The 24,608-nt window shown below is 40.2% G+C and overlaps 1 protein-coding gene across 1 annotated transcript in view; it reads right to left on the bottom strand.

Annotated features, from left to right (window-relative positions):
• Window positions 1-24,600, bottom strand: part of CA3H2orf92 (chromosome A3 C2orf92 homolog) — a 45,587-nt gene extending 20,987 nt beyond the window's left edge. Inside the window, exons 1-7 of the mRNA XM_086701267.1 lie at window positions 24,417-24,600; window positions 23,930-24,052; window positions 16,227-16,291; window positions 14,024-14,169; window positions 11,166-11,228; window positions 2,201-2,257; window positions 187-267 (exon numbers count right to left, since the gene is read on the bottom strand). Coding sequence (XP_086557393.1) covers window positions 187-267; window positions 2,201-2,257; window positions 11,166-11,228; window positions 14,024-14,084 — 262 coding nt within the window. The 5' untranslated portion in view covers window positions 14,085-14,169; window positions 16,227-16,291; window positions 23,930-24,052; window positions 24,417-24,600. The remainder of the gene's footprint in view (window positions 1-186; window positions 268-2,200; window positions 2,258-11,165; window positions 11,229-14,023; window positions 14,170-16,226; window positions 16,292-23,929; window positions 24,053-24,416) is intronic.
• Between the last annotated feature and the right edge of the window lie 8 nt (window positions 24,601-24,608).

Genomic DNA, 24,608 nt, shown 5'->3' with positions numbered 1-24,608 from the left:
TCCAACTGTTTATCTTCTATGCTTTGCTTAATTTCCTGGGACTCTGACACTTCAAAGAACAGGTTCCAGCTTCAAGGCAAGCACGTTCCCTCCCACCAAAGCATCAGGTTATCTGAGAGACAACTGTGGCCAAGGGGGAGATTCTTCAAAGACAGCCTGATGACTTCACACGAGGAGATTACTTACCAAATAGTTTAGCCAAATGCTCTTCTTGATTTGAACTTGATACAAATTCAGTATTTTTCAAGCTCTCTTTTTGAGGATAACCTATGGGAAAATAAACCTTAGCTGTGTGAATCATTCATTGGATCTACATGAAACTTTTTTTTAAGTTTATGTATTTATTTTGAGAGACAGAGCACAAGCGGAGGTGGAGGGGGAAGGCAGAGAGAGAGAAGGAGAGAAATAATCCCCAGCAGGCTCCATGCTGTCAACACAGAGCCCAACACAGGGCACAATCCCATGAACTGTGAGATCATGACCTGAGCCAAAATCAAGAGTCAGACACTTAACCAACTGAGCCACCCAGGTGCTCCAACATGAAATCTTTTTAAATCAATACTTCTTTGCATGGTATTTTAAGCGGAGCATCATGCACTTTACCTACTTTAGGAGAAAAAGCATCAGTTTTGGGTTCTAGTCCACCTTTTGAGTGTCTTGTGACCTTGGGCAGTAAAGTTCTGTGGAATTTGGTTTTCTCATCTGAGACTGGTGGAAAAGGAGCCAGCCACAAGAGGCCTGTGAGGATTGGGTAAGATGAAATTTGCTTATGTCATCTGTAGACTGAAAAGTATTCTCCCTTTATGATGTCCCAGTGTTATTATCTACTATGAAGTGCAATAAATGGCACTGGGTCCAAGCCTGGCTATGCTCAATGCTCAGTTTTGCCGGGGCAGGGGGCAGGGTGGGGAGAGGGCAGAGAGGAGCAATGACAGACAGATGGACACTTATCTCAGTGTCTTCTCAACAAAAACTTTCCCCTCCATAGGAAATGATGTCAACAAGCAATGACTTTGACCATCTTGGAAATGGGATGCCTTCTTGTTTTGGAAAACAGGGAACAATACTACTGCATACTCAGCCCTAATCCACATCTATGTTTGGAGGGGGCTCAGAGGGCCTGAGGCCACCTCTACCTGACCTATTGGATAAGCACCAGGAATTCCTAATGTTGTCACTGATGAATAAAAAAATGAAGGTATAAATGGAAAAGCACTGAGTCAACAATGACTACTTTGATTCAATAAGTGAATAATGTGCAGTTCTCTGGTGATGAAACATTGGTGAATTCAATGCACTTTGTTAAAAATGTGTTCCTCATATTGTGTCAGCCAAGGGAGCATTATGCACATGTGCCCCAAATAACATTATGCACCCTGCCCCATCATGACTACACAGTAAAATATTCACTTTAATCTGTGGTTTGTGAAATGCATGGGGAGGACTGTTAGCTCTAAAAATGGTTTGCTAATAGTTTCATAATTTCAACGTGGCATACATGCCTGGCTTATCCTGATAAATAATTATCCAATTAAAATTTTTTTTCCTAATGCACACAGTGCCACATTAAAGAGTTTCTCTGTCACCTGTGTGATTTAGGTTAATGTACATGTTTTTCCCATGTGACCAGCTTCTTCCTCTCAGCTTTGGCATTTGAGCATCAGTCCAAAGGGAGAAAGGGGCTCTGTCTCTTTGTGCAAATATTTTCCAGAGGCTAGGGTGTAGGGTGGGGAGATGTGGGGAGGGATGTGAGAAGGCTTTACTATCCCAAATCAATGACCAGGGCACTCGTGAACATTGAACTATAAAGTGCTGTTGAATAGAAAGTCATTACACTACTCACAGCAAGTGTTACCAGGAAAAGTGAACACCACTTGCAAATCTGGTTCTCATCCTCTGAACAGCCTGCAGAGTGAGAGAACCTCCCTGACACATGAACTTCAGAGATCACCCCCAAAATATAGTGATATTTGTACTTTAGACCACAGACTTCCATAGTTGGCAGAAGGTCATAGAGAGTATTGGACAATGTTTTCTTCCACATCTCAGTTTGGTTTTGCCCCTACATACCTTGGTTAAGAATGTTAAAATGATAGGGTAGTACAAATAATACAACACATAGGTTTTATAAGTATGTACACTTATAATTTTAAAGGCATATACTTGCTTTCCTTAACTTCTCTCTTTGTAATTGACTTGCCTGCTGTTCTTGTATCATCAAATGGAACTTTGGAAAACACTTGCAGTTGAATTTCATCTCAAGTGAAGCAAAGAAAGGCATGTTAATACCAGCAGTCCAGGAAAAGTACCTAAAGTAGTCTATGAAATCAGTGAATAAAGGATACAAATGCAACAGACACATAATGTTATACTCTAAAATGCCTTGTCTTAAGAAGGAGAATTTAATCTACCTAAATCATTTCTGAAAAATTGAGATTTCACTAGATATTCTAGAAGGAAACATTACTTACTATGGATATGAGACTAGAAATTTTGCCCCAAATCTCATGATATTTAATGTCACGGTTTTTCTTTTTGCTCCTGTTGTCCTTCTCCCCACCTCTGAAACTGCCCCCAAGCAGTCCCTCTGTACGAACAAACCTCTTTCTTATTTCCACAAGATCCGCATTATTTTCTTCCAGTAAGACCTACTACCACTTGTAGGAAGCTTCTCATAGTGAAGAGCCTGTTTTGTGGCAGACACATCTAGACCCACATTCTGATTTTGTTGTTTGCCAACAGGTGATCTTGGGCAAATAACTCCATTTCTTTGATCTTCATTTCCCTCACTGGTAGGATAAAGATATGATTGTTTGACTCATAGAGGTTTTGTGAAAATTGAATAAAACAACATATGTGAAAACACTTAATAGTGTCGGTGTGAGGATCATCCTAAAGGCTAAATATCTGGAAACTGCTAATCATCATCTTATTTGTAACAATAACCCCTGATCCACTAGTAAATATTGCTTGTTTTCTGCTCATTGGAATCAAGCACAAGTGGAGTAATATGTGGAGAAGGAAGAAAAAAGACATTAAATACAAAGGAAACAAAGATGCCATTAACATATGACAGGAAAAAGGATATCTGTCACAGATTCTGTAGCATTCCATCACCAGCCAATTTTGCCTCCATTGGGCCTAGTAGTGATTAGAACTCAGGGACCAGCCCTTGGAAAGACACTTCCCTTCCAGCCTCCCTGGCAGCCAGGGGAGGGCTATGGGACACACAAAAGTCCTCTGGAGACTCCTGGAACCCTGGAAGAATCTTACCAGAGAGAAGAAAATGTAATGCTGGGGCTGTACTTCCACATCCCTTTTATCTCCTACCTTGAAAGCAGATATGATGTCTGGAGCTGCAGAAGCCATCTTATATACAAGAGACACAAGCACTAGTCAAGGCTCTGACCAAAGTCACTGAGCGTGGCACCAGCTTGCTTCCCTCAGACTGTTTGGAACAGAAGGACAATAAACTCCTCCTCCTTGTTTAAGCCACTAAATTCAGATACTTCAGTTATTGCAGCCAAGTTTAAGGCAACACCTGAATGCGTCTCACTGAGATGATCCTGGCCACTCAGATTTGATGACCCATTATTATATGGAAGAACCAAGCATAAGTTCCTAAAATTCATAATGCCTGTGTACACTGGGACAAAGTGGAAGACTATGGGTCATTTGTACAACTTTTTACCAAGCCCTAGCTCTACTCAGAAACCACACAAGGTGCTGGAGCTTCAAAGAGGATGGAGAGAGTGGCATCACAAAAATGGTGACATAGGAGATCATGGTCTCCATCCTCTGACACAGATTAATAATTATACAGCTATCTATGAACAAAAACAGCCCTGAGAGAGTTCCACCTCAGAAACTTTAGCAACACATGGAACAACAACAACAAAAAAAAAACCCTAAGATAGTCGCATAAAAAGAGAAGGAAGACTGGGGTGCTTGGGTGGCTCAGTCAATTAAGGATCTGACTCTTGATTTCAGCTTAAGTTATGATCTCATGGTCATGATCTCATGGTCTTGAGATCAAGACCCATGTCTGGCTTCATACTGGGCATGGAGCCTACTTAAGATTCTCTCTCTCCCTCTGCCTCTCCCCTGCTCGTGAGAGAAGGAAGACAGCTTCATTTTGTCTGCATCATCCCACATCCTAAGCTGGCAGAGCTCAACATCAAGAGGGAACTTCCCAGCTAGAAAGATTTCCCCATGCCAGGAAAGGAAGAGCACAGTGAGCAATCAGCTTTTCCCAATCTCAACAATGGACAGATCAACTAGACAGAAAAAGCAACAAGGAAATGTTGGACTTGAACCATATTTTAGACCAAATGTACCTAACATACATATACAGAGCATTCCATCCAACAGCAGCAGAAAACACATTCTCCTGTGGCATCTGGGTGGCTCAGTCGGTTAAGCATCTAACTTCAGCTCAGGTCATGATCTCATGGTTCGTGAATTTGAGCCCCGCATCAGGCTCTCTGCTGTCAGCACAGAACCCACTTCAGATCCTGTGTCACATTCTCTCTCTGCCTCTCCCCCACTGGTCTTCTCCCTCTCTCTCTCTCTTTCTCAAAAATAAACAATTAAACAAACAAACAAACAAAAACCCTACATTCTTCCCAAGTACACACAGAGCATTCTCCAGGATAGATCATATATTAGATCACAAAACAAGTCTTAGCAAATTTAAGAAGATTGAAACCATACCAATGATTTCACAGTGACCACAAAGGTATAAAACTAAAAAACAATACCAGGAGGAAAGCTGGAAAATTCACAAATATGTGGAAATTAAACAACACAGTCCTGGGGGCACCTGGGGGCCTCAGTTGGTTAAACATCTGATGTTGGCTCAGGTCATGATCCCATGGTTCATGGGTTTGAGCACTGCATCAGGCTCTGTACTGACAGCTCAGCGACTGGAGCCTGCTTCAGATTCTGTGTCTCCCTCTCTCTCTCTGCCTCTCCCCTGCTCATTCTCTCTGTCTCCTTCTCTCTCTCTATCTCTCTCAAAAATAAATAAGCATTAAACACACACACACACACACACACACACACGCACACACACACATACACAGTGCTAAACAACCAATGGGTCAAAGAAGAAATCAAAAGGGAAGTTTAAAAAATCTTGAAACAAACAAAAATGGAAACACAACTTACCAAAACTTATGGAATGCTATAAAAACAGTTCTAAGAGGGTAGTTTATAGCAATAAATGCCCACATTAAGAAAAAAATAAAGATTTGAAATAAACAACCTGACTTCATATCTCAAGGAACTAGAAAATGAAGAACAAGCTAAGCCCAAAGTTTGAAGAAGGAAAGAAATAACAAAGATCAGGGGAAAAATAAATGAAACAGATACAAGAAAAATAATAGAAAAGATAAACAAAAGTAAGAGTTGGTTTATTAAAAAGATACACAAAATTGGCAAATCTTTAGCTAAACCAAGGAAAACATTGAGAAGAATCATCTTAAATGAAAGAGGAAACATTACAACTGATACCACAGGATCATAAGACTACTATGAACTATTATACCAAAAAATTGAACAACCTGGAAGAAATGGATAAATTCCTAGAAACAAACAATGTACCAAGACTGAATCATGAAGAAATAGGAAATCTTAACAGACCAATAATGAGTAAGGAGATTGAATCAATAATCAAAATCTCCCCAGCAAAGAAAAAACCCAGGACCAGATGGCTTAACAGTTTAATTCTACGAAACATTTAAAGAATAATTAATACCAATCCTCCTCAAAAAAAACAGAATAAGAGGAAACACTCCCAAACTCACTTTACAAGACTAGCAAAGCCAAATAATACATGAAAAGCCAGATAAGAAAACTACAGACCAGTATCTCTGATGAATACAAATGCAAACTTCTCAACAAAATATTAGCAAACAATTAAAATGCACATTAAAAGGATCATACACCATAATCAAATGGAATTTATCCATCAAATTCAAGGATGATTCAACATATGTAAATCAATAAATGTGATATACCACATTAATAGAATGAAAGGTGATCATATGGTCACCTCAACAGATGCAGAAAAAAACACTTGACAAAATACAACATGCTTTCATGATAAAAATGCTCAACAAATTGAGTGTAGAAGGAACATACCTTAACATCATAAAGGCCACATATGACAAGCCCACAGCTAACGCCATATTCAACAGTGAAAGTTGAAAGCTTTTCATCTAAGGTCAGGAACAAGAGAAAGGTGCTGACTCTCATCATTCCTATTCAACACAGTACTGGAAGTGCTAGCCAGAGCACTCAGGCAAGAAAAAGAAATAAAAGTCATCTAAATCAGAAAAGAAAGAAGCAGGGGCACCTGGGTGGCTCAGTCAGTTGAGCGTCCAACTTCGGCTCAGGTCAGGATCTCACGGTTCGTGAGTTCGAGCCCCACATAGGGCTCTGTGCCGACCGCTCAGGGCCTGGACCCTGCTTTGGATTCTGTGTCTCCCTCTTTCTCTGCTCCTCCTCCTCTGCTCATACTCTCTCTCTCTCTCTCTCTCAAAAATAAATAAAGATCAAAAAAATTTAAAAAAAAAGAAAAGAAAGAAGTAAAATTATCTTTGTTTGCAGATGATATAATCTCATACAGAGAAAATCCTAAAGACTCCACCCAAAAACTGTTAGAAATAATCAATGAACTTAGTAAAGTTGCAGGATACAAAAACCATAGAAATCAGTTACAATTCTATATACTAACAATGAAGCATCTGAAAAGAAAAAAATCTCAGGGCGCCTGGGTGGTTCAGTCAGTTAATGGTCCAACTTCAGCTCAAGTCATGATCTCATGGCTTCTGAGTTGGAGCCCCATGTTGGGCTCTGTGCTGACAGCTCAGAGCCTGGAGCCTCCTTCAGATTCTGTGTCACCCTCTCTCTCTGCCCCTCCCCTGCTCATGCTCTCTCTCTCTCTCTCTCAAAAACAAATAAGCATTAAAAAAAAATTTTAATAAATAAATAAATAAAATCTGCTTTAAAAAAAGAAAAGAATCTCATTCACAATAGCATTAAAAACAATGAAATACTTAGAAAAAATTAACCAAAGAAGTGAAAGATCTATACACTTAAAATGACAAGACTTTGGTGAAAAAAAGTTGACAAAGACACAAACAAATGGAAAGATCCCATGTTCATGGATCAGAAGAATCAATATTGTTATAATGTCCGTACTATCCAAAGCCATTTATAGATTTAATGGAATCCCTATCAAAATCCCAATGACAGGAGGCCTGGGTGCCTCAATCAGTTAAGCGTCTGACTCTTGATTTTGGCTCAGGTCATGATCTCACAGTTTGTGGGATCGGGCCTCATTTGGGCTCTGTGCTAACAGCGTGGAGCCTGCTTGGGATTCTCTCTCTCTGTCTCTGTCTCTGTCTCTGTCTCTCTCTATGCCTCTCCCTGACTTGCTCTCTCAAAAAAAAAAAAAAAAAAAAAAAATCCCAATGGCATTTTTCACAGAAATAGAAAAATCAATTCTAAAATTCATCTGGAACCACAGAACACCCTGAATAGCTAAAGCAATTCTGAGAAAGGAACAATCCTGGAGGCACCATACTTCCTTCTTTCAAACTATACTACAAAGCCTTAGCAATCAAAGAGTACTGTATGGCATAAAAATAGACACATAGATTAAGGGAATAAAACTGATAGCCCCCAAATAAACTTTGCATATATAGTCAACTCATATTTGACAAGAAAGCAAAAAAAAAAAAAAAAAAAAAAAAAAAAAACCTCAATGGGGAAAAGATAGTCTCTTCAATAAATGGTGTTGAGAAAACTGAATAGCCACATGCAAAGAATGAAAATTGACCATTATCATACACATCTCACACACAAAAAAAATGACTCAAAATGGATTAAAGACTTAATAACTGAAACCACGAAATCCTAGAAGAAATCATAGGAGAAAATTTCCTTGACAGTAGTCTTGGCAACAATTTTTTGGACATGATATCAAAAGCACAGGGAACAAAAGCAAAACTAAACAAGAGGGACCATATCCAACTACAAAGCTTTTGTACAGCAAAAGAAAATATCAACAAAATGAAAAACAGAATGGAAGAAAATATTTGCAAAGCATATATCTGATAAGGGATTAATATCCAAAATACATAAAGACCTCATACAACTCATAGAAGAAAAATAAACAATACAACTTTTAAATGGTCAGAGGAATTAGATGGACATTATTCCAAAGAAGACATAAAAATGGTCAACAGATTCTTGAAATGATGTCAACATCACTTATCATCAGGGAAATGCAAATGAAAGCCACATTCTCACACCTGTGAGATTGGCTATCATCAAAAAGACAAGAAATAACAACTATTCATGTGGATGTGGAGAAAAAGAAACCCTTATGCACTGTTGGTGGGGATGTAAATTGGTACAGGCTCCATGGGAACAGCATGGAAGTTCCTCCAAAAGTTAAAATAGAACTATCATAGGATCCAGCAATCCCACCTCTGGGTATTATCCAAAGGTAATGCAAACAGGATCTCGAGGAAATATCTGCATTCCTATGTTCACTGCAGCATTATTCACAATTGCCAAGATATGGACACAATCTAAGTGTCTATCAATGAATGAATGGATAAAGAAGAGGTGAGATAGATACAGATATAGATCTATAATGAATATTATTCAGCCATGGGAAATACTGTCTTTTGCAACAACATGAATGGACCGTGAGGGCATAATGCTAAGTGAAATAAGCCAGACAGAGATACACAAATACTGTGTAACTTCACTTACATATAGAATCTAAAAAACTCAAACTCATAGAAACAAAGTAGAATGGTGATTGCCAGGGCCTAAGGGGTGGGGAAAATGGGAAGGTACTGATCAAAAGTTACAAACTTCCAGTTACAAGATGAACAAGTTGTGGGGATCTAATGTATAACATTGTGTTTATAGTTAATGATACTGTATTATATACTTGAAAGTTGTTAAGAGAGTAGATCTTAAATGTTCTCACCACAAAAAAGAAATAATTATGGGATGCAGTTGGAGGAATTAGTTAATACTACAGTGTTAATAATTTTGCAATATATATGTATATCAAATCACCATGTTTACACCTTAAACTTATACAATGTTATATGTCAATTGTATCTCAATAAATGTGGGAAAGGATACATAAAGTAGTAACGAAATTTTTGTGAACCATTTATCACTGTGAGCCATATAGCATTGTTTGAGGGTAAAATGTGGCCCATGTTCAAAATAACAGGACTGAAATAAACATTTGGAACTCAAACTGTACAAAGAAATGTAGGGGTGCCCGGGTGGCTCAGTCGGTTAAGGGACCGACTTAGGTTCAGGTTGTGATCTCGAGGTTCGTGAGTTCAAGTTCTGCATAGGGCTCTGTGCTGACAGCTCAGGAGCCTGGAGCCTGCTTCGGATTCTGTGTCTCCCTCCCTCTCTGCCCCTCCCCAGCTCATGTTCTGTCTTTCTCTGTCTCTCAAAAAAAATAAACGTTAAAAAAAAAAAAAAAGAAATGTATAATGGTTGACTTATAGATAGTAGGCACTGAATGGTTAGATATTTTAAAGAAAACACAAACAAAGCAGACTGAGACCTGCTGCCTGGTCTGCACCCCTGAGCCATCCAGGCACATGGGAGAGACAGAAGTACACACAGACACAACCGAACACACTGACACAGCTGCACAGAACAATATGACAAGCTGGAAAACCAGCTCAGTTCAAGGCAGCCAGAAGGCAGGCAGTAGGCTCAGCAGACTGAGAAGTAGTGGGCCCTGCCAGGTGAGCTCTGGATCCAGTTAACCATGATATTTACTGAGTCACTCCTGTACATAGATATCGGGCGTCAGTAGACTACACTCTGGTGCCATAGTGATGTCAGCAATCCAAATGGGTCAGTATGTGACATGCAGGGACTAGCTTCCTGGGACACTAACTGGATGAGCTGCAAACATCATAAAAGTCTTTGAGGTAGTCCTGGAAGGGCTGCTGCAGACTGAGATCCCACATGACACATCCTGTGCCTCAGAGAAGAACCTGCAGTGAGGGAGGGGCTGACCCAGAAAATTCCAAGTCTCATCAGGACTTCCCAGGACATGACAAACCCCAGGGGCAAGGCTATCCCCAGACAGTTTGAAAATTCATTTATAAATGTTGTGTATGAAAAGTGTATCTATAAAAATTGGGTGGAGCCTGGGGAGGGCAGGGAGAATAACAGATTGCATAAGTTCAGAAAACTCTTCCCTTATAAAACTGTTAGTAATTTTTCATAGTTATGTATTTTTGAAATATTAGTTTGTTTATTTATTTATTTATTTATTTATTTATTTATTTATTTATTTATTTATTTATTTAGAACGCTTCAGGCCCAGCATGGGGCCCAACGTGGAGCTAGAACTCACGACCCTGAGATCAAGACCTGAGCTGGTTGATACCAGACTCTTGATAGAGTCTGATGCTTAACCAACTGAATCATCCAGGTGCCCCAAGTTTTCCTCCTTTTTAAAAGATAGTTTCTATCTGTCCCTTGGGGACGTTTTATTTTTCCCTTCTAAGTTTACTTTGCTAGGCCACAGAAAATAATCATCACAAATTCCATTGATGTGGCATTTATTCTGAGTCCTTTTCCTTTCTTTTTTTTTTTTTTAATGTTTATTTATTTTTGAGACAGAGAGACAGAGCACAAGTTGGAGAGGGGCAGAGAGAGAGGGAGACACAGAATCTGAAGCAGGCTCCAGGCTCTGAGCTGTCAGCACAAAGCCCAATGTGGGGCTCAAACCCACAGACTGCAGGGGCGCCTGGGTGGCTCAGTTGGTTAAGCCTCAGATACCTTGTCAGGCACCTTGTCAGGCAGATGTGATACAGCTGGTCTAATATGGGGTCTGACTCAACATTTGCAATAACTCCCACATAGAGGCCCTGCTGCTGCTACAGGGACCCCCCTTTGAGGGGCACAATCCTTTCTAACTGTTTATCTTCTATGCTTTAATTTCCTGGGACTCTGACACTTCAAAGAACCAGTTCCAGCTTCAAGGCAAGCACGTTCCCTCCCACCAAACCATCACGCTATCTGAGAGACATCTGTGGACAAGCATGAGACTCTTCAAAGACAGCCTGATGGCTTCACACGAGGGAGGTACCTACCAAATAGTTTAGCCAAACCTTCATCCAAATTTTTTGAACTTGATGAAAATTCAGTATTTGAGCCTGTGGGGAAATAAACTTCATCTGTAATTAAATCTTTCATTTGATCTGCATGTATTTTTTAAAATTTATTTATTTTTGGGGCGCCTGGGTGGCGCAGTCGGTTAAGCGTCCGACTTCAGCCAGGTCACGATCTCGCGGTCCGTGAGTTCGAGCCCCGCGTCAGGCTCTGGGCTGATGGCTCGGAGCCTGGAGCCTGTTTCCGATTCTGTGTCTCCCTCTCTCTCTGCCCCTCCCCCGTTCATGCTCTGTCTCTCTCTGTCCCAAAAATAAATAAACGTTGAAAAAAAAAAAATTTAAAAAAAATAAAATTTATTTATTTTTGAAAGAGAGAGCGTGTGTGCATGTATTCTTAAATCAATACTGCTTTACATGGTATTTTGAGGGGAACATCATGCACTTTACCTGCTTTAGGAGAAAGAGCACCAGACTTGGGTTCTAGTCCACCTTTTGAGTGCCTTGTGACCTTGGGCAGTAAAGTTCTGTGGGATTTGGTTTTCTCATCTGAGACTGGTAGGAAAGAAGCCAGCCACAGAGGCCCGTGAGGAGGGGGTAAGATGAAATTTGCTTATGTCATCTGTAGACTGAAAAGTGCTCTCCCCTTAATGTGTCCCATTGTTATCTACTCTGAACTGCAATAAATGGCACTGGGTCCAAGCAGGGTTATGCTCAGTGCTCAGTTGTTTGTTTGTTTGTTTATTTTTTGTGGGGGGGGGTGCAAAGACAGATGGACACATATCTCAGTGTCTTCTCAACAAAACTTTCCCCTCCATAGGAAATGATGCCAAAAAGCAATAACTTTGACCATCTTGGAAATGGGATGCCTTCTTGTTTTGGAAAACAGAGAACAATACGACTGCATACTCAGCCCTAATCCACATTAGGGTCTATGTTTGGAGGGGGCTCAGAAGGCCTGAGACCACCTCTACTTGACCTGTTTGAAAAACACCAGGAATTCCTGATGTTGTCACTGATGAATAAAAAAATGAAGGTATAAATGTAAAGGCATGGAGCCAACAATCTCCCCTAGGCCATCATGGACTGATTTCAAGACTTCTGCTGACACTCATGTGACTACATCAAGGATATGGATTAATTGTAGCTAAAAGACTAAAAAACTCATGGAATTTTGAACTATATTTTCAGGCTTTCCTTTATGAACATTGTGACATCTTAGTTTCTACACAAATCTTCTTGATTCTAGGTCAAGGCCAGCCCTTTATTCTGGCCTCGGGGAAGTGGCAAACCACCAAGGAAGAGAAACTTACCCCCTAACGAAGGATTTTCGGGACCATAGCACCCACCTACTCAGAGTACCTCAACATTCATAAAGTATCTGCAAGAATCTGAACTTCTTACAGCCAGTGACAATGCTGATTCTCACCTGGTTTCCTGACAGAAAATGTGCATAGCCATTGAGTAATTTGTGCGCATGGCATCTTTCAACTCTACAGGAAAATTGGTAATCAGGTAGTTAATGGTGCATAGACATTACTTCAGGGTATAATGCTTTTTGGTAAATGAAAGAAGTAAAAAGTTCTCTTTTGTTGAGATATGAGTGAATCATTAAGAATAAATATGATGGAAGTGTAAGTAAGTCCATGCAGTAAAACATTTGTTCACAAAAACGCTTTGGTTTTTAGAGCACCCTGACAAGGGTGGTCACCTTCTCCCCTTTTCCCAATGTCACCCCTGACTGACAATTTGTACAATGCACCTACTGTCCTTTTTGCTTCTCTCCACAGACTCAGGATCTTTACACTGAGAGAATTTGCCAGAATGCTGTCAGCTAATTTGTTGAGTAAATAGCAAAAGTGGTTCCAAATGCAGTGAAACCTTAAAAATAGAGTATGTAAATCTAATGTTCACTTTGAAAACTCTATATTCATAAAATGTTCATAACAGCATTATTCAGATAGCCAAAGTGTGGAAACAACACAAATGCCCATTGAATTATAAATGGATTAACAAACTGTGGCACATCCACATAATGGAATATTATTTAGCCATAGAAAGGAATGAAATACTGATGTAGGCTACAATGCAGATGGACCATGAAACATGTTAAGTGAAAGAAGCCAGTCACAAAATATCACATGTATGAACTATATTTGAACTATCAAGACTATTTGAACTATATTTGAACTATCAAGATTTGAAAATATCAAGACTAGACAAATCCATAGAGCAGTCAGCAGATTAGTGATTGCCAGGGTCTGTGGGAAAGAGGGCATGGGAGTGACACAACGAGTGTGATAGTACTTTTGGGGTGATGAAAATGTTCTAAAATTACTGCTGATTCACAACTCTGTGAATATACTAAAAACCACTGAATTATATACTTTAAAAGTGTAAATTTTATGATATGTGAATTATATCTCAAAAAAGCTGTCATTTAAAATGTAGTGCAGGGGCAGGGGATAGATGAAACAAGATCAGCCTAATTGGTACATAGAGGCTCATGCTAATTTTTCTACTTTTGTTTATGTTTGAAAAATTTTATAACAAAAAGCTCAATGTACATGTGGGCTACCCTCCCATAGAGGTCTTTTGAGAAAGCTTCAGTTAAGAAAAATGTTAAAGTTACTCCCTTATGGGCAAGAGGTCCCTACGGTAGATTCAGGGAGGTAAGGAAGATAGAGGTGGGGAGAAACCCTGTGTTCACCATTCCAGAACTCATGGGAGGAAAACACCATTTCCTGCCTGATTTAGGCTCACAGTGAGTCTCTCACTTGTGTATCTGCCACTACATTTGTGACAGTACCTTCGATCAGATGGAAAGGGTAGAAGCTCTGTACCTTGCCAACAGTCCAGGAAGAGAACAAAGAAGAGGGTCTCCACTCCTGTCCTCTTTGCCATAGTCTGTATATCTCTTGAAATCCTTCAGACTTAGCAGCCTTGAGCTCCAGGATACTGTGGAACCCGATAGTCTGTGAGGTCACACCTGGAAACAAGGTAGGGGGCAGTTCCACAGGGAGGGGGGCAGGACCTGGTGTCTGTGGGCAGGGATGAAAAGGGGACACTGGCCGCCCTGAGGACATCGGCTCTCCACTCACTCCCTTTGGTTCTGCAGTGCCTTCTTCCCTCCTTGTGCACTGCAGCCTGAAGATGGTAGGATACTAACTGGGATTCTAAAGTTGCATGTGACAACAAAAAAAACCTAAATCAGCTTAAGTGAGGGGCACCTGGCTGGCTTGGTGGCTCAGTCAGTGGAGCATGCAACTCTTGATCTCAAGGTTGTAAGTTTAAGCCCTACATTGGATGTGGAGATTACTTAAAAATTATATATATATGGGGGTATATTATATATACCTGGGTGGCTCAGTCGGCTAAGCATTGGACTTTGGCTCAGGTCATGATCTTGCGGTTCATGAGTTTGAGCCCCGAGTTGGGTTTTGTGCTGAGCGCTCAGAGCCTGGAGACTGCTTCATATTCTGTGTCTCCCTCTACCTCTATTCCTTCCCCACTTGCACTCTATCTCTCTCTCTCAAAAATAAAGATTGAAAATACTTTTTTCATTATATATATAGCTTAGGTGAATTGGAAGTAGCTAGGGTAGCCAGAAAAATCTTGTGCTAAATCAAGATACCACATTAGGAAAGTATTGCTACTTATTGTATCATATAATATTATAACTCTGAAAATATAAACAAAGGTATAAACTTTTTAAGGAAAAAATCTTTATATTTTAGCAGTTTTAACTGCACATTTTTTCCTGTATTTTTATTTTGCACTGGGTCCCACAAATTATACAGCCTGCCCTGCCCTTTAACCCTCAGGCTCATGTACTGTATGCAGTCTGGTAATGAAGGGATTTTTAGGGACAAAAAGTCACATAAAAAGTTATACAGTAGAATTCTGAGTGACTCAGGCATATTAGTTTGTTAGGACTGCCATAAAAAATCACCACAAAATGAAAGGGGAGGGGCTTAAGCAATAGAAATCTACTGTTTTGTAACTCTGGAGGCTGGAAGTCCAAGATAAGGGTGTCAGCCAGGTTGATTCTTACTGAGGCCTCCCTTCTCGGCTTGTAAATGGTTGTCTTCTCTTTATGTTTTCACATGATCTTTCCTCTGTAGGTATCTGTGTCCAAAATTCCCTCTTCCCATAAGGATACAAGTCATACTGGCTTAGGGCCCACCTTGAGGGCTTCATTTTAACTTATTGCCTCCATAAAGACAGGCCAAATAAAGCCACATTCTGAGGCACTGAGGATTAGGACATCAACATATAAATTTAGAGAGGGGGATACGATTCAACCTATGACAATAGGTAATGGCAGCCCATAAACCCTACTTGTCTGAAGTATCTCCACAAAAACAAAAACAGAACAAAAACAACATATAAAACAACACAAGACTCACACCCTCAGCATAACCAAAAGACAGAAAATGTCCAATTTCAAATTACCAGTAAACAGAAAAACAAACACTAACCTTGGAGTGATGTGGAAATGGAGTCCATTGGGGGCCTTTTACCAGAGAGATTTCTCACCACACTCAGAATTAGTAGAAACCAAGGCCAGGGGAAATAGGCTAACTTTAAACTCAAGATGCACAACCACCTAACTCTTGACCCCCACTGCCCAATCCAGCAACTTTCCCCATCTCAATAACAAATCAGTGCTTCCACATGCTCGGGCCAAAAGCCAGGGTTCATCCTAGACTCCCCTTTTTCTATCTCACCACACATCCAATCCATGAGCAAATTTTCTCTGTTCAATTCCCCCACACATTCCCAAGTCTGGCCACCTTCCCCATCTCCATTGCTCCTGTGGTGGCCACACTAGCACCACTTTCCTTTCACTGCTGATGAAATTAGAAGCCAATGAAGTCCTCTTAACATTCTTCAGGCCACTGCTGAATCCCAATGAGTCCCACTACCAGAATCTTCACCACCTCCTCTCCCATTTACCCCTTTTCTTCCCGTCCATCTGCTCACATCACCAGAGGAACAGAAGTCAAGCTGCTTTGCAACCTAAGTGCACCCTATGGCACTTACCTTTAAGTAATCATTAGATTTTCTCTGCCTCATTTCTTTTATTTCCAGGCAGATTTGTTGAGCATCTAGGCATGAAGGAAAAACATTTATAATTATGTGGTCATCCAAGTCTAGAGCAAGAGTCAATAAACTTTTTCTATAAAAAGCCAAATAAAAGATATTTTAGGCCTGGGGTGCCTGAGTGGCTCAATTGGTTAAGCATCTGACTGTTGATTTCAGCTCAGGTCATGATCCTGCAGTTCCTGAGGTCAGGCTCTGTGCAGACAGTGTGGAGCCTGGTTGGGATTCTCTCTCTCCCTCTCTCTGTGCCCCTCCCCACCCCCCTTCTATCTCTCTCTGGAAATAAATAAACATTTATTTAAAAAAAAAGAAAACACTTGGGGCAGCTGGGTAGCTCAGTTGGTTAAGTGTCCGACTTCAGCTCAGGTCATGATCTGGCAGTTCATGGGTTTGAGCCCCATATCGGGCTCTGTGCTGACAGCTCAGAGCCTAGAGCCTGTTTCAGATTCTGTGTCTCCTTCTCTCTACTCTCCACTCGCGCTCTGTCTCTCTCTCTCAAAAATAAACATTAAAAAAATGACAAAAAAGAAAAGAAAAACTGATGGTTACCACAGGGGAGATGGGTGGGGGGCTGGGTGAAATAGATGATGGGGATTAAAGAGTACACTTATACAATAATAATAATAACAGAGAAATTTTAAAAGACCTAATACAGGAAGAGACATACTATGCTTATGGATCAGAAAACATTATGTTGTTAATATCAATTACCCTCAAATTGATTGATAGATTTAATATAAAACCAATCGGGCACCTAGGTGGCTCAGTCGGTTGAGCGTCCAACTTCGACTCAGATCATGATCTTGCGGTCTGTGAGTTCGAGCCCTGCATCAGCCTCTGTGCTGACAGCTCAGAGCCTGGAGCCTGCCTCAGATTCGGTGTCTCCCTCTCTTTCTGCCCCTCCCCCATTCATTCTCTCTCTCTCTCTCTCTCTCTCTCTCTCTCTCTCTCTCTCTCTGTCAAAAATAAATAAACATCAAAAAATTTTTCTTAACCAATCAAAATCCCACCAGGCTTCCTTGGAAAAATGGAAGATCTGGGACTCCTGGATGGTGCAGTCAATTGAACAGCTGACTCTTGATCTTGGCTCAGGTAATGATCTCACAGCTTGTGAGTTCCAGCTCCCCACATCGGGCTCTGCATTGATGGTGTGAGGCCTGCTTGGGATTCTGTCTCTCCTTCTCTCTGCCCCTCACCTGCTTGTGCTCTCTCTTTCTCCAAATAAATAAACTTTAAAAATTAAAAAAAAAAAAAAAAGAAAAGAAATGGAAGAGCTAATCTTAAATTGTATGGGAATCAAAGGACCTAGATTTTTTAAAAATTTTTTAATATTTATTTATTTTTGAGAGAGAGAAAGACAGAGCATGAGCCAGGGAGGCTCAGAGAGAGAGGGAGACACAGAATCTGAAGCAGTCTCCAGGCTCTCAGCTGTCAGCACAGAGCCCAACGCGGGACTCGAACCCACAAACTATGAGATCATGACCTGAGCCAAAGTCGGATACTTAACTAACTGAGCCACCCAGGTGCCCCAAGGACCTAGAATTTTAAGTGGTTCAGAACAACTTGAAAAAGAAGAATAAAGGACTTACATGACCTAATTTCAACATTCATAAAACTACAGTAAATAAAAACATGCAGTATTGGCACATAGATCAATGAGCGAAATAGAAGGTCCAGAAATAAATTCATATATATAAGGTCAATTGACTAATAACAAAGATGTTAAGGCAATTCAACGGAGAAAATATATTCTTTTCAAAAAATAATATTGGAATAATCTGATAGCAATATGTGAAAAATATGAACCTCAACCCTTACCTGATGCCATGTACAAAAATTAACTCAAAATGAAACAGAGACCTAAACATAAGAGCTAAAACTTTAGAACTTCAAGAATAAAATATAAGAGAAATTCTTACTGACTCTAGGTTTGGACTTGATCAAAATAAAAAAAATATATACATTTGCTCTTTAAAAGACACTGTTACAAAACTAAAAAAGATAAGCCATACATTGGGAAACAATAATTGCAAAACATATAATCTGCAAAGGACTTGTATTTAGACTACATAAAGAACACAACTTAATAAACAGACAATCAATTTAAAAATAGGACTGGGACAAAAAGAATGAAATCTTGCCGTTTGCAACTACGTGGATGGAACTAGATAGAGGGTATTATGCTAAGCAAAATTAGTCAGTCAGAGAAAGACAAATATCATATGATTTCATTCATATAAGGAATTTAAGATACAAAACAAATGAACATAATGGAAGGGAAGCAAAAATAATATAAAAACTGGGAGGGGGACAAAACATAAGAGACTCCTAAATACAGAGAACAAATAGAGGGTCTGAGGGGTTGTGGGAGGGGGGATGGGCTAAATGGGTAAGGGGCATTAAGGAACCTACTCCTGGAATCATTATTGTACTATATGCTAACTAACTTGGATGCAACTTTTAAAAAAAATAAATTTTTAAAAAATTTTTAAAAAATAAAAATGGGATTTTTTCTTTACTGAAGAAGACATATGGATGACAAATGAGCACATGAAAAGATGCTCAACATTATTAGTCACTAGAAAAGTATGCATTAAAATTGTTAGGAAGGCTAAACTTTTTTTTTTTTTTTTTAATGTTTATTTTTGAGAGAGAGAGGGAGAGACAGACAGAGAGACAGAGTGTGAGCAGGTGAGGGGCAGAGAGAGAGAGAGAGAAGACATAGGATCTGAAGCAGGCTTCAGGCTCTGAGCTATCAACACAGAGGCCAACACGGGGCTTGAACTCATAACTATAAGATCATAGATCATGACCTGAGACGAAGTCAGATGCCTAACCAACTGAGCCACCCAAGCACCAGGAAGGCTAAAAGTTTAAAAGACTGACAATACTTAATGTTGGTGAAGATGTAGAGAAACTGGAACTCTCTCATACACTGCTGATAAAGGTAATATTAGGCAACACTTTAGAAAATAGTATTTTCTTAAAACAGTATACACGCACTTGCTATATGATCCAGCCATTCCACTCCTAGGTATTTACCCAAGAGAAATGAAAGCATATGTCCACACAATTACGCAAGAATGGTCATAGCAGCTTTATGTACAATAAGCAAAAATAGGAAACAACCCAAATACAATAGGTGAATGGATAACAAATTGTGGTATCCATGTAATTAAACTTACTAAACAATGGGGCGCCTGGGTGGCGCAGTCGGTTAAGCGTCCGACTTCAGCCAGGTCACGATCTCGCGGTCCGTGAGTTCGAGCCCCGCGTCGGGCTCTGGGCTGATGGCTCGGAGCCTGGAGCCTGTTTCCGATTCTGTGTCTCCCTCTCTCTCTGCCCCTCCCCCGTTCATGCTCTGTCTCTCTCTGTCCCAAAAATAAATAAAAAACGTTGAAAAAAAAAATTAAAAAAAAATAAATAAACTTACTAAACAATTAAACGTAACAAACATGTTGCATGCAATAACACGAAGCAATCTCAAAATATTTATGCTGAGTGAAAGAAGTCAGACAACAAATACAGTATGACTCCATTTATGTAGTCCAATTATATACAATTTAAAATTCCACTACAATTTATATAAAGGACACAAAAATGCTGATTCAAAGGGGCACATGCCCCCCAATATTTATAGCAGCACTATCAACAATAACCAAATTATGGAAGGAGCCCAAATGTTCATGGACTGATGAATGGATAAAGAAGATATGGTATATGCATACAATGGAATCTTACTCAGCGATCAAAAAGAATGAAATCTTGCTATTTGCAACGATGTGGATGGAACAAGGATGTATTATGCTAAGTGAAATAAGTCAGTCAGAGAAAGACAAATATATGATATCACTCATTTGTGGAATTTAAGAGGAAACAGATAAAAACAGGAAGGAAAAATAAGATAAAAGGAGAGAGGGAGGCAAACCATAAGAGATTCTTAATAGAGAGAATAAACCAAGGGTTGCTTGAAGGGAGGTGGGTGGGGGATATGCTAATTAGGTGACGAGCATTAAGGAGGGCACTTGTTGGGAGGAGCACTGGGTGTCACATGTAAGTGATGAATCACTGGGTTCTACTCCTGAAACCAATACTACATGGTATGTTAACTAACTTGAATTTAAAGAAATTTTTAAAAATAACAAATACATAGGGGCGCCTGGGTGGCGCAGTCGGTTAAGCGTCCGACTTCAGCCAGGTCACGATCTCGCGGTCCGTGAGTTCGAGCCCCGCGTCGGGCTCTGGGCTGATGGCTCAGAGCCTGGAGCCTGTTTCTGATTCTGTGTCTCCCTCTCTCTCTGCCCCTCCCCCGTTCATGCTCTGTCTCTCTCTGTCCCAAAAAATAAATAAACGTTAAAAAAAAATTAAAAAAAAAAAACAAATACATAAATATATAAATACTGTATTGTGTATAACTGTGTAATCATATACAATAGAGAATTCTAGAAAATGACAACTAACCTATAGTAGAGAAATGTCTGGCTAGTGCTTGCCTAAGGATGAAGGGGTGGGAGGGGGAGGGGAGGAAGGGATTACAAAGGGGCATGATGAGCTGTAGGGCAATGGATATCTTCATCATCCTGATTGGGGAAAATGGTTTCATGGTGAATTCATATGTCAAAACTCATCAAATTGCGCTCTTTACATACATGCAGTTTACATCATTTATATCTCAACAGAGTGTAAGAAAATGCAGTGTATAGCAAGGTGATCCTATGTTTTCGTCTGTGAAACATACAAAAACGAAACAGAATGGGGTTTTGTATCTGAGGATGGCAAATTACACCCAGATATCTGACTCTTCAGTTCACCCCAATCTTTCATCCTAGGTCCCCAAGGAAATAGTAAGATAAGATTTTAAAAAGGAATCCAAAAGGGGAATCACTGAGGCTACAGCAAGAACCCACCCAATTTTCAGAGTTAATTTAGTTAACAGTACTTCCTTAATAGTTTTGTTTGATCACTAATTTTCCTCAAATCATTGGTGGCCACAACTGGGTATCTGTAGTAGAAGGAGGAGGTGGCATCAGGCACAGAATTCCATCCTCTCTGTCTTCCTTTTGGGGTCCATCAGGGGAGTCCTCAAAGACCCTACTCTATGGCTCCTCCATGTGTGATAAGAACTGACCTGCATTGGTAGTTTAATGTCTTTATTCATAATGTAGGTGTACCTTAACAGTTACTGAAATTGAGAAGATCAAAGGAATCTAAACGCCAGGGAGACATCCAGGTGTGCAAAGGGGGAGATGCTGAGAGGATCTAGAAGGAGCAAGGAGGGAGTGGCTGGCCCGGCAGGTCTGGGGGATTCTCTTACCCTATCAGTCTCTCCTGCCCCTCCTTCTTTTCCTTTCTCTTTGTTCCTTTCTCCCTCCAAAATAAGGTTTCTGAGCTCTTCCTCTTCATAGTTATCTCAGAGAATAATTGATGAGCCTGTCCTCTTGCCTTTGTAGCTCGGTTTGCTCTATAGTCTTCAACAACATGCACTTTTGGGGTCCTTCTTCAGCTACTCCTCCCCCACCCCTGTGGCCCCTGCTGTCCAGAGTTCATGGAGTTTATTCACAAGTAGAACCCTAGCACTTCTTTTATAATTGCTCGGCTGTTTGTTATGCAGATACTTTTTCACATCAGTTTTTCATTTCATTTAAAAAGTAATATATCTTAAAGGCAGAGGTGAAGACCAGTGGAAATAAGTCCTCACATATATGGTCAAACGATTTATTGACAAGGGTGCCAAAACCATTCAATAGGAAAAGGACAGTCTTCAATAAATGGTGCTGGGGAAACTGGACATCCACATGCAACGGGATGAAGTTGGACCCTTATTCAACAGTATATACAAAAACTAACTCAAAATGGGTCGAAGACCTAAATATAAGAATTAAAACTATAAAATCCTTAGAGTAAAACACAGGGCTTCAGGACATGGATTTGGTGATGATTTCTCAGATATGAAACCAAAGACACAGGCAACAACATCAAAAACAGACAAATTAGACTTCATGAAAATTCAAAATTTTTGTGCATCAGAAGACACCATTAACAGAGTAAAAAGGCAACACACAGGGTGGGAGAAAATATTTGCAAATCATCTATTTGATAAGGGATTAATACTCAGAATGTATAGAGAACTAAAACTCAACAAATAATCAATTCAAAAATGGACAAAAAATTTGAATAGACATTGCTCCAATGAAGATATACAAATGGCCAATAAGCATATGAAAAGTGCTCAACGTCACAAATCATTAGAGCAATGCAAATCAAAACTATGATGAGATACCACCTATACCCATTGTGTTGGCTACTCAAAAACAAAGACGAAAACAAAAACAAAACCAGAAAATGACAAGTGTTGATGAGAATGTAGAGAAACTGGAACCCTCTTGCATGGTTTTTAGGAATGTAAAATGGTGCAGCTGCTATGGAAAACAGCATGGCTGATCCTCAAAATATTAAAAATAGAATTGCCACATGATCTGGCAATCCCATATGTGGCTATCTATGCCAAAGAATTAAAAGCAGTATTTTTACCACCCATGTTCATAGCAGTATTGTTCACAATATCTAAGATGTGGAAGTAACCCAAGGTCTATCAAGATCTGAATAAATAAGCAAAATGTGGTATATTCATACAATAGAATGTTATTCCGCCTTAAAAAAAAAAAATCCTATCACATACTACAACAAGGATGAACCTTGAGAACATGCTAAGTAGAATAAGACAGTCACAAAAGGGTAAATATTGTAGGGTTCCACTTATATGAGGTATCTAAATGCTTAGAAACAGAGCAGTGGTTGCCATGGGCTGAGGGGAGAGGGAATGGTGAGTTAAATGTCTAATGAGTACAAAGTTGCAGTTTTACAAGATGAAAAGAGTTCTGGAGATGGATGGTGGTAATACTTGCACATTATGAATGTATTTAACAACACTTAACGTACACTTAAAAATGGTTAAGATGGTAAATTTTATGTTGTATGTTTTCTCCCACCAAAAAAAAGAGGAAAAAAATAATATATACATGAACAAGCTAAAAATTCAATGCCAAAAAAAAAAATAGTTTATATAGTAGAAAAAAGGCAATTCTCCCCTGATTTACCCACATTTACCAATGATTATATACTCTTATACATGTTATATACTCTTATATATAACCAATGGTTATGTACTCATATACTCTTTGGAGACTCAGACATCTAACACTCTGAGCACTCTGACTTTCTTTGCTTTGATTTAGCCCGGTGTGCTGATGTGTTTCATATCAAATTATATAAAACTTCCTCATTATTTTTTACCGGTTGCACACTGACTCATTTTATGAATACATATCTATGGTTACATTGCATAAAGTTCCTAAATAGGCAAAACTAACCTTTGGTGTTAGAATTCAGAAAAAGTCACCTCGAAGGAGCAGCCGGGCAGCGACTGAGAGAGGCGGGTAGCTAGTCACGCTGTTTCTTAAACCCCACTATGGCTATACAAGAGTGTCCACATTGTAATAATTCATTAAAATGTGATTTCTGCACTTTCCTGTCTTCAGTGATGCTGTCTTCACTTTTACCAAATTTAATCTCACAGTTTAGTGGGAAAGGTAGCAGTAGAGGCAAATAACTATGGCTCAGTTTAGTAAGTGAATTTAGGATACCTTGCACAGTTGCAGCAGTAGACCCCAGTGGGTCTGGAGGCTGCCCAAGTGCAGACCCCAGCTGTCGCTAGCTGGATAGCCCCCGGCTAGTCACAGAAGTGTGAGGCCCCTCGGTTCCCACATCTGCAAAATGGGAATAAGAATGCAGCTATCTGATAGAGTTACTGCAAGGATTTAATATAATCTGTGTAACATAGGTGGAAGTGCTCCGCAAACACATAGCAGGTGTTCGAGTAATGTCAGAATTTTAAATTTTACACGGAAAAGGATCTTCCTCAGTGCTCAGTAAAGAAATGCTTTGGGTAAAATACTTAGGGCCGGCCTCCTCAAGGGCCACGCGTTCACGAAGTAGCATGGTCTCATGTGCTGCCGCTCGGAAACGAAGTCTTCCCGGACAGGCGACACTCAGCCCCTGGACTCTGCCCAGGTCCCCTTTAAAAGCGAGCCCTGACATCATTCCACCCCCTTCCCCCACGGCGCAGCCTACCTTAGAAGCGCCCCGGCAGTACTTCCGGGCGGCCTCAATTGGCTGGTCAGCACCCGGAGGCCCCTCCCCTTTGCCCGCAACCGGCCCCGGGCGTCCACCGTCAATCCGCCCAAGTGGGAGCGGTGATTGGCTGCGGGGCCCGCCCTCCAGCAAGCCCCGCGGGGCTGGCGTAGGCTGCGCGCGCTAGGTGGG

Source organism: Puma concolor, chromosome A3, assembly GCF_028749965.1.
Source record: "Puma concolor isolate L17-30 chromosome A3, mPumCon1.1.hap2, whole genome shotgun sequence".
Lineage (NCBI taxonomy): Eukaryota > Metazoa > Chordata > Mammalia > Carnivora > Felidae > Puma > Puma concolor.
Note: the sequence above shows the minus strand (reverse complement) of the source record. Positions and strands in the feature narration are given on the sequence as shown.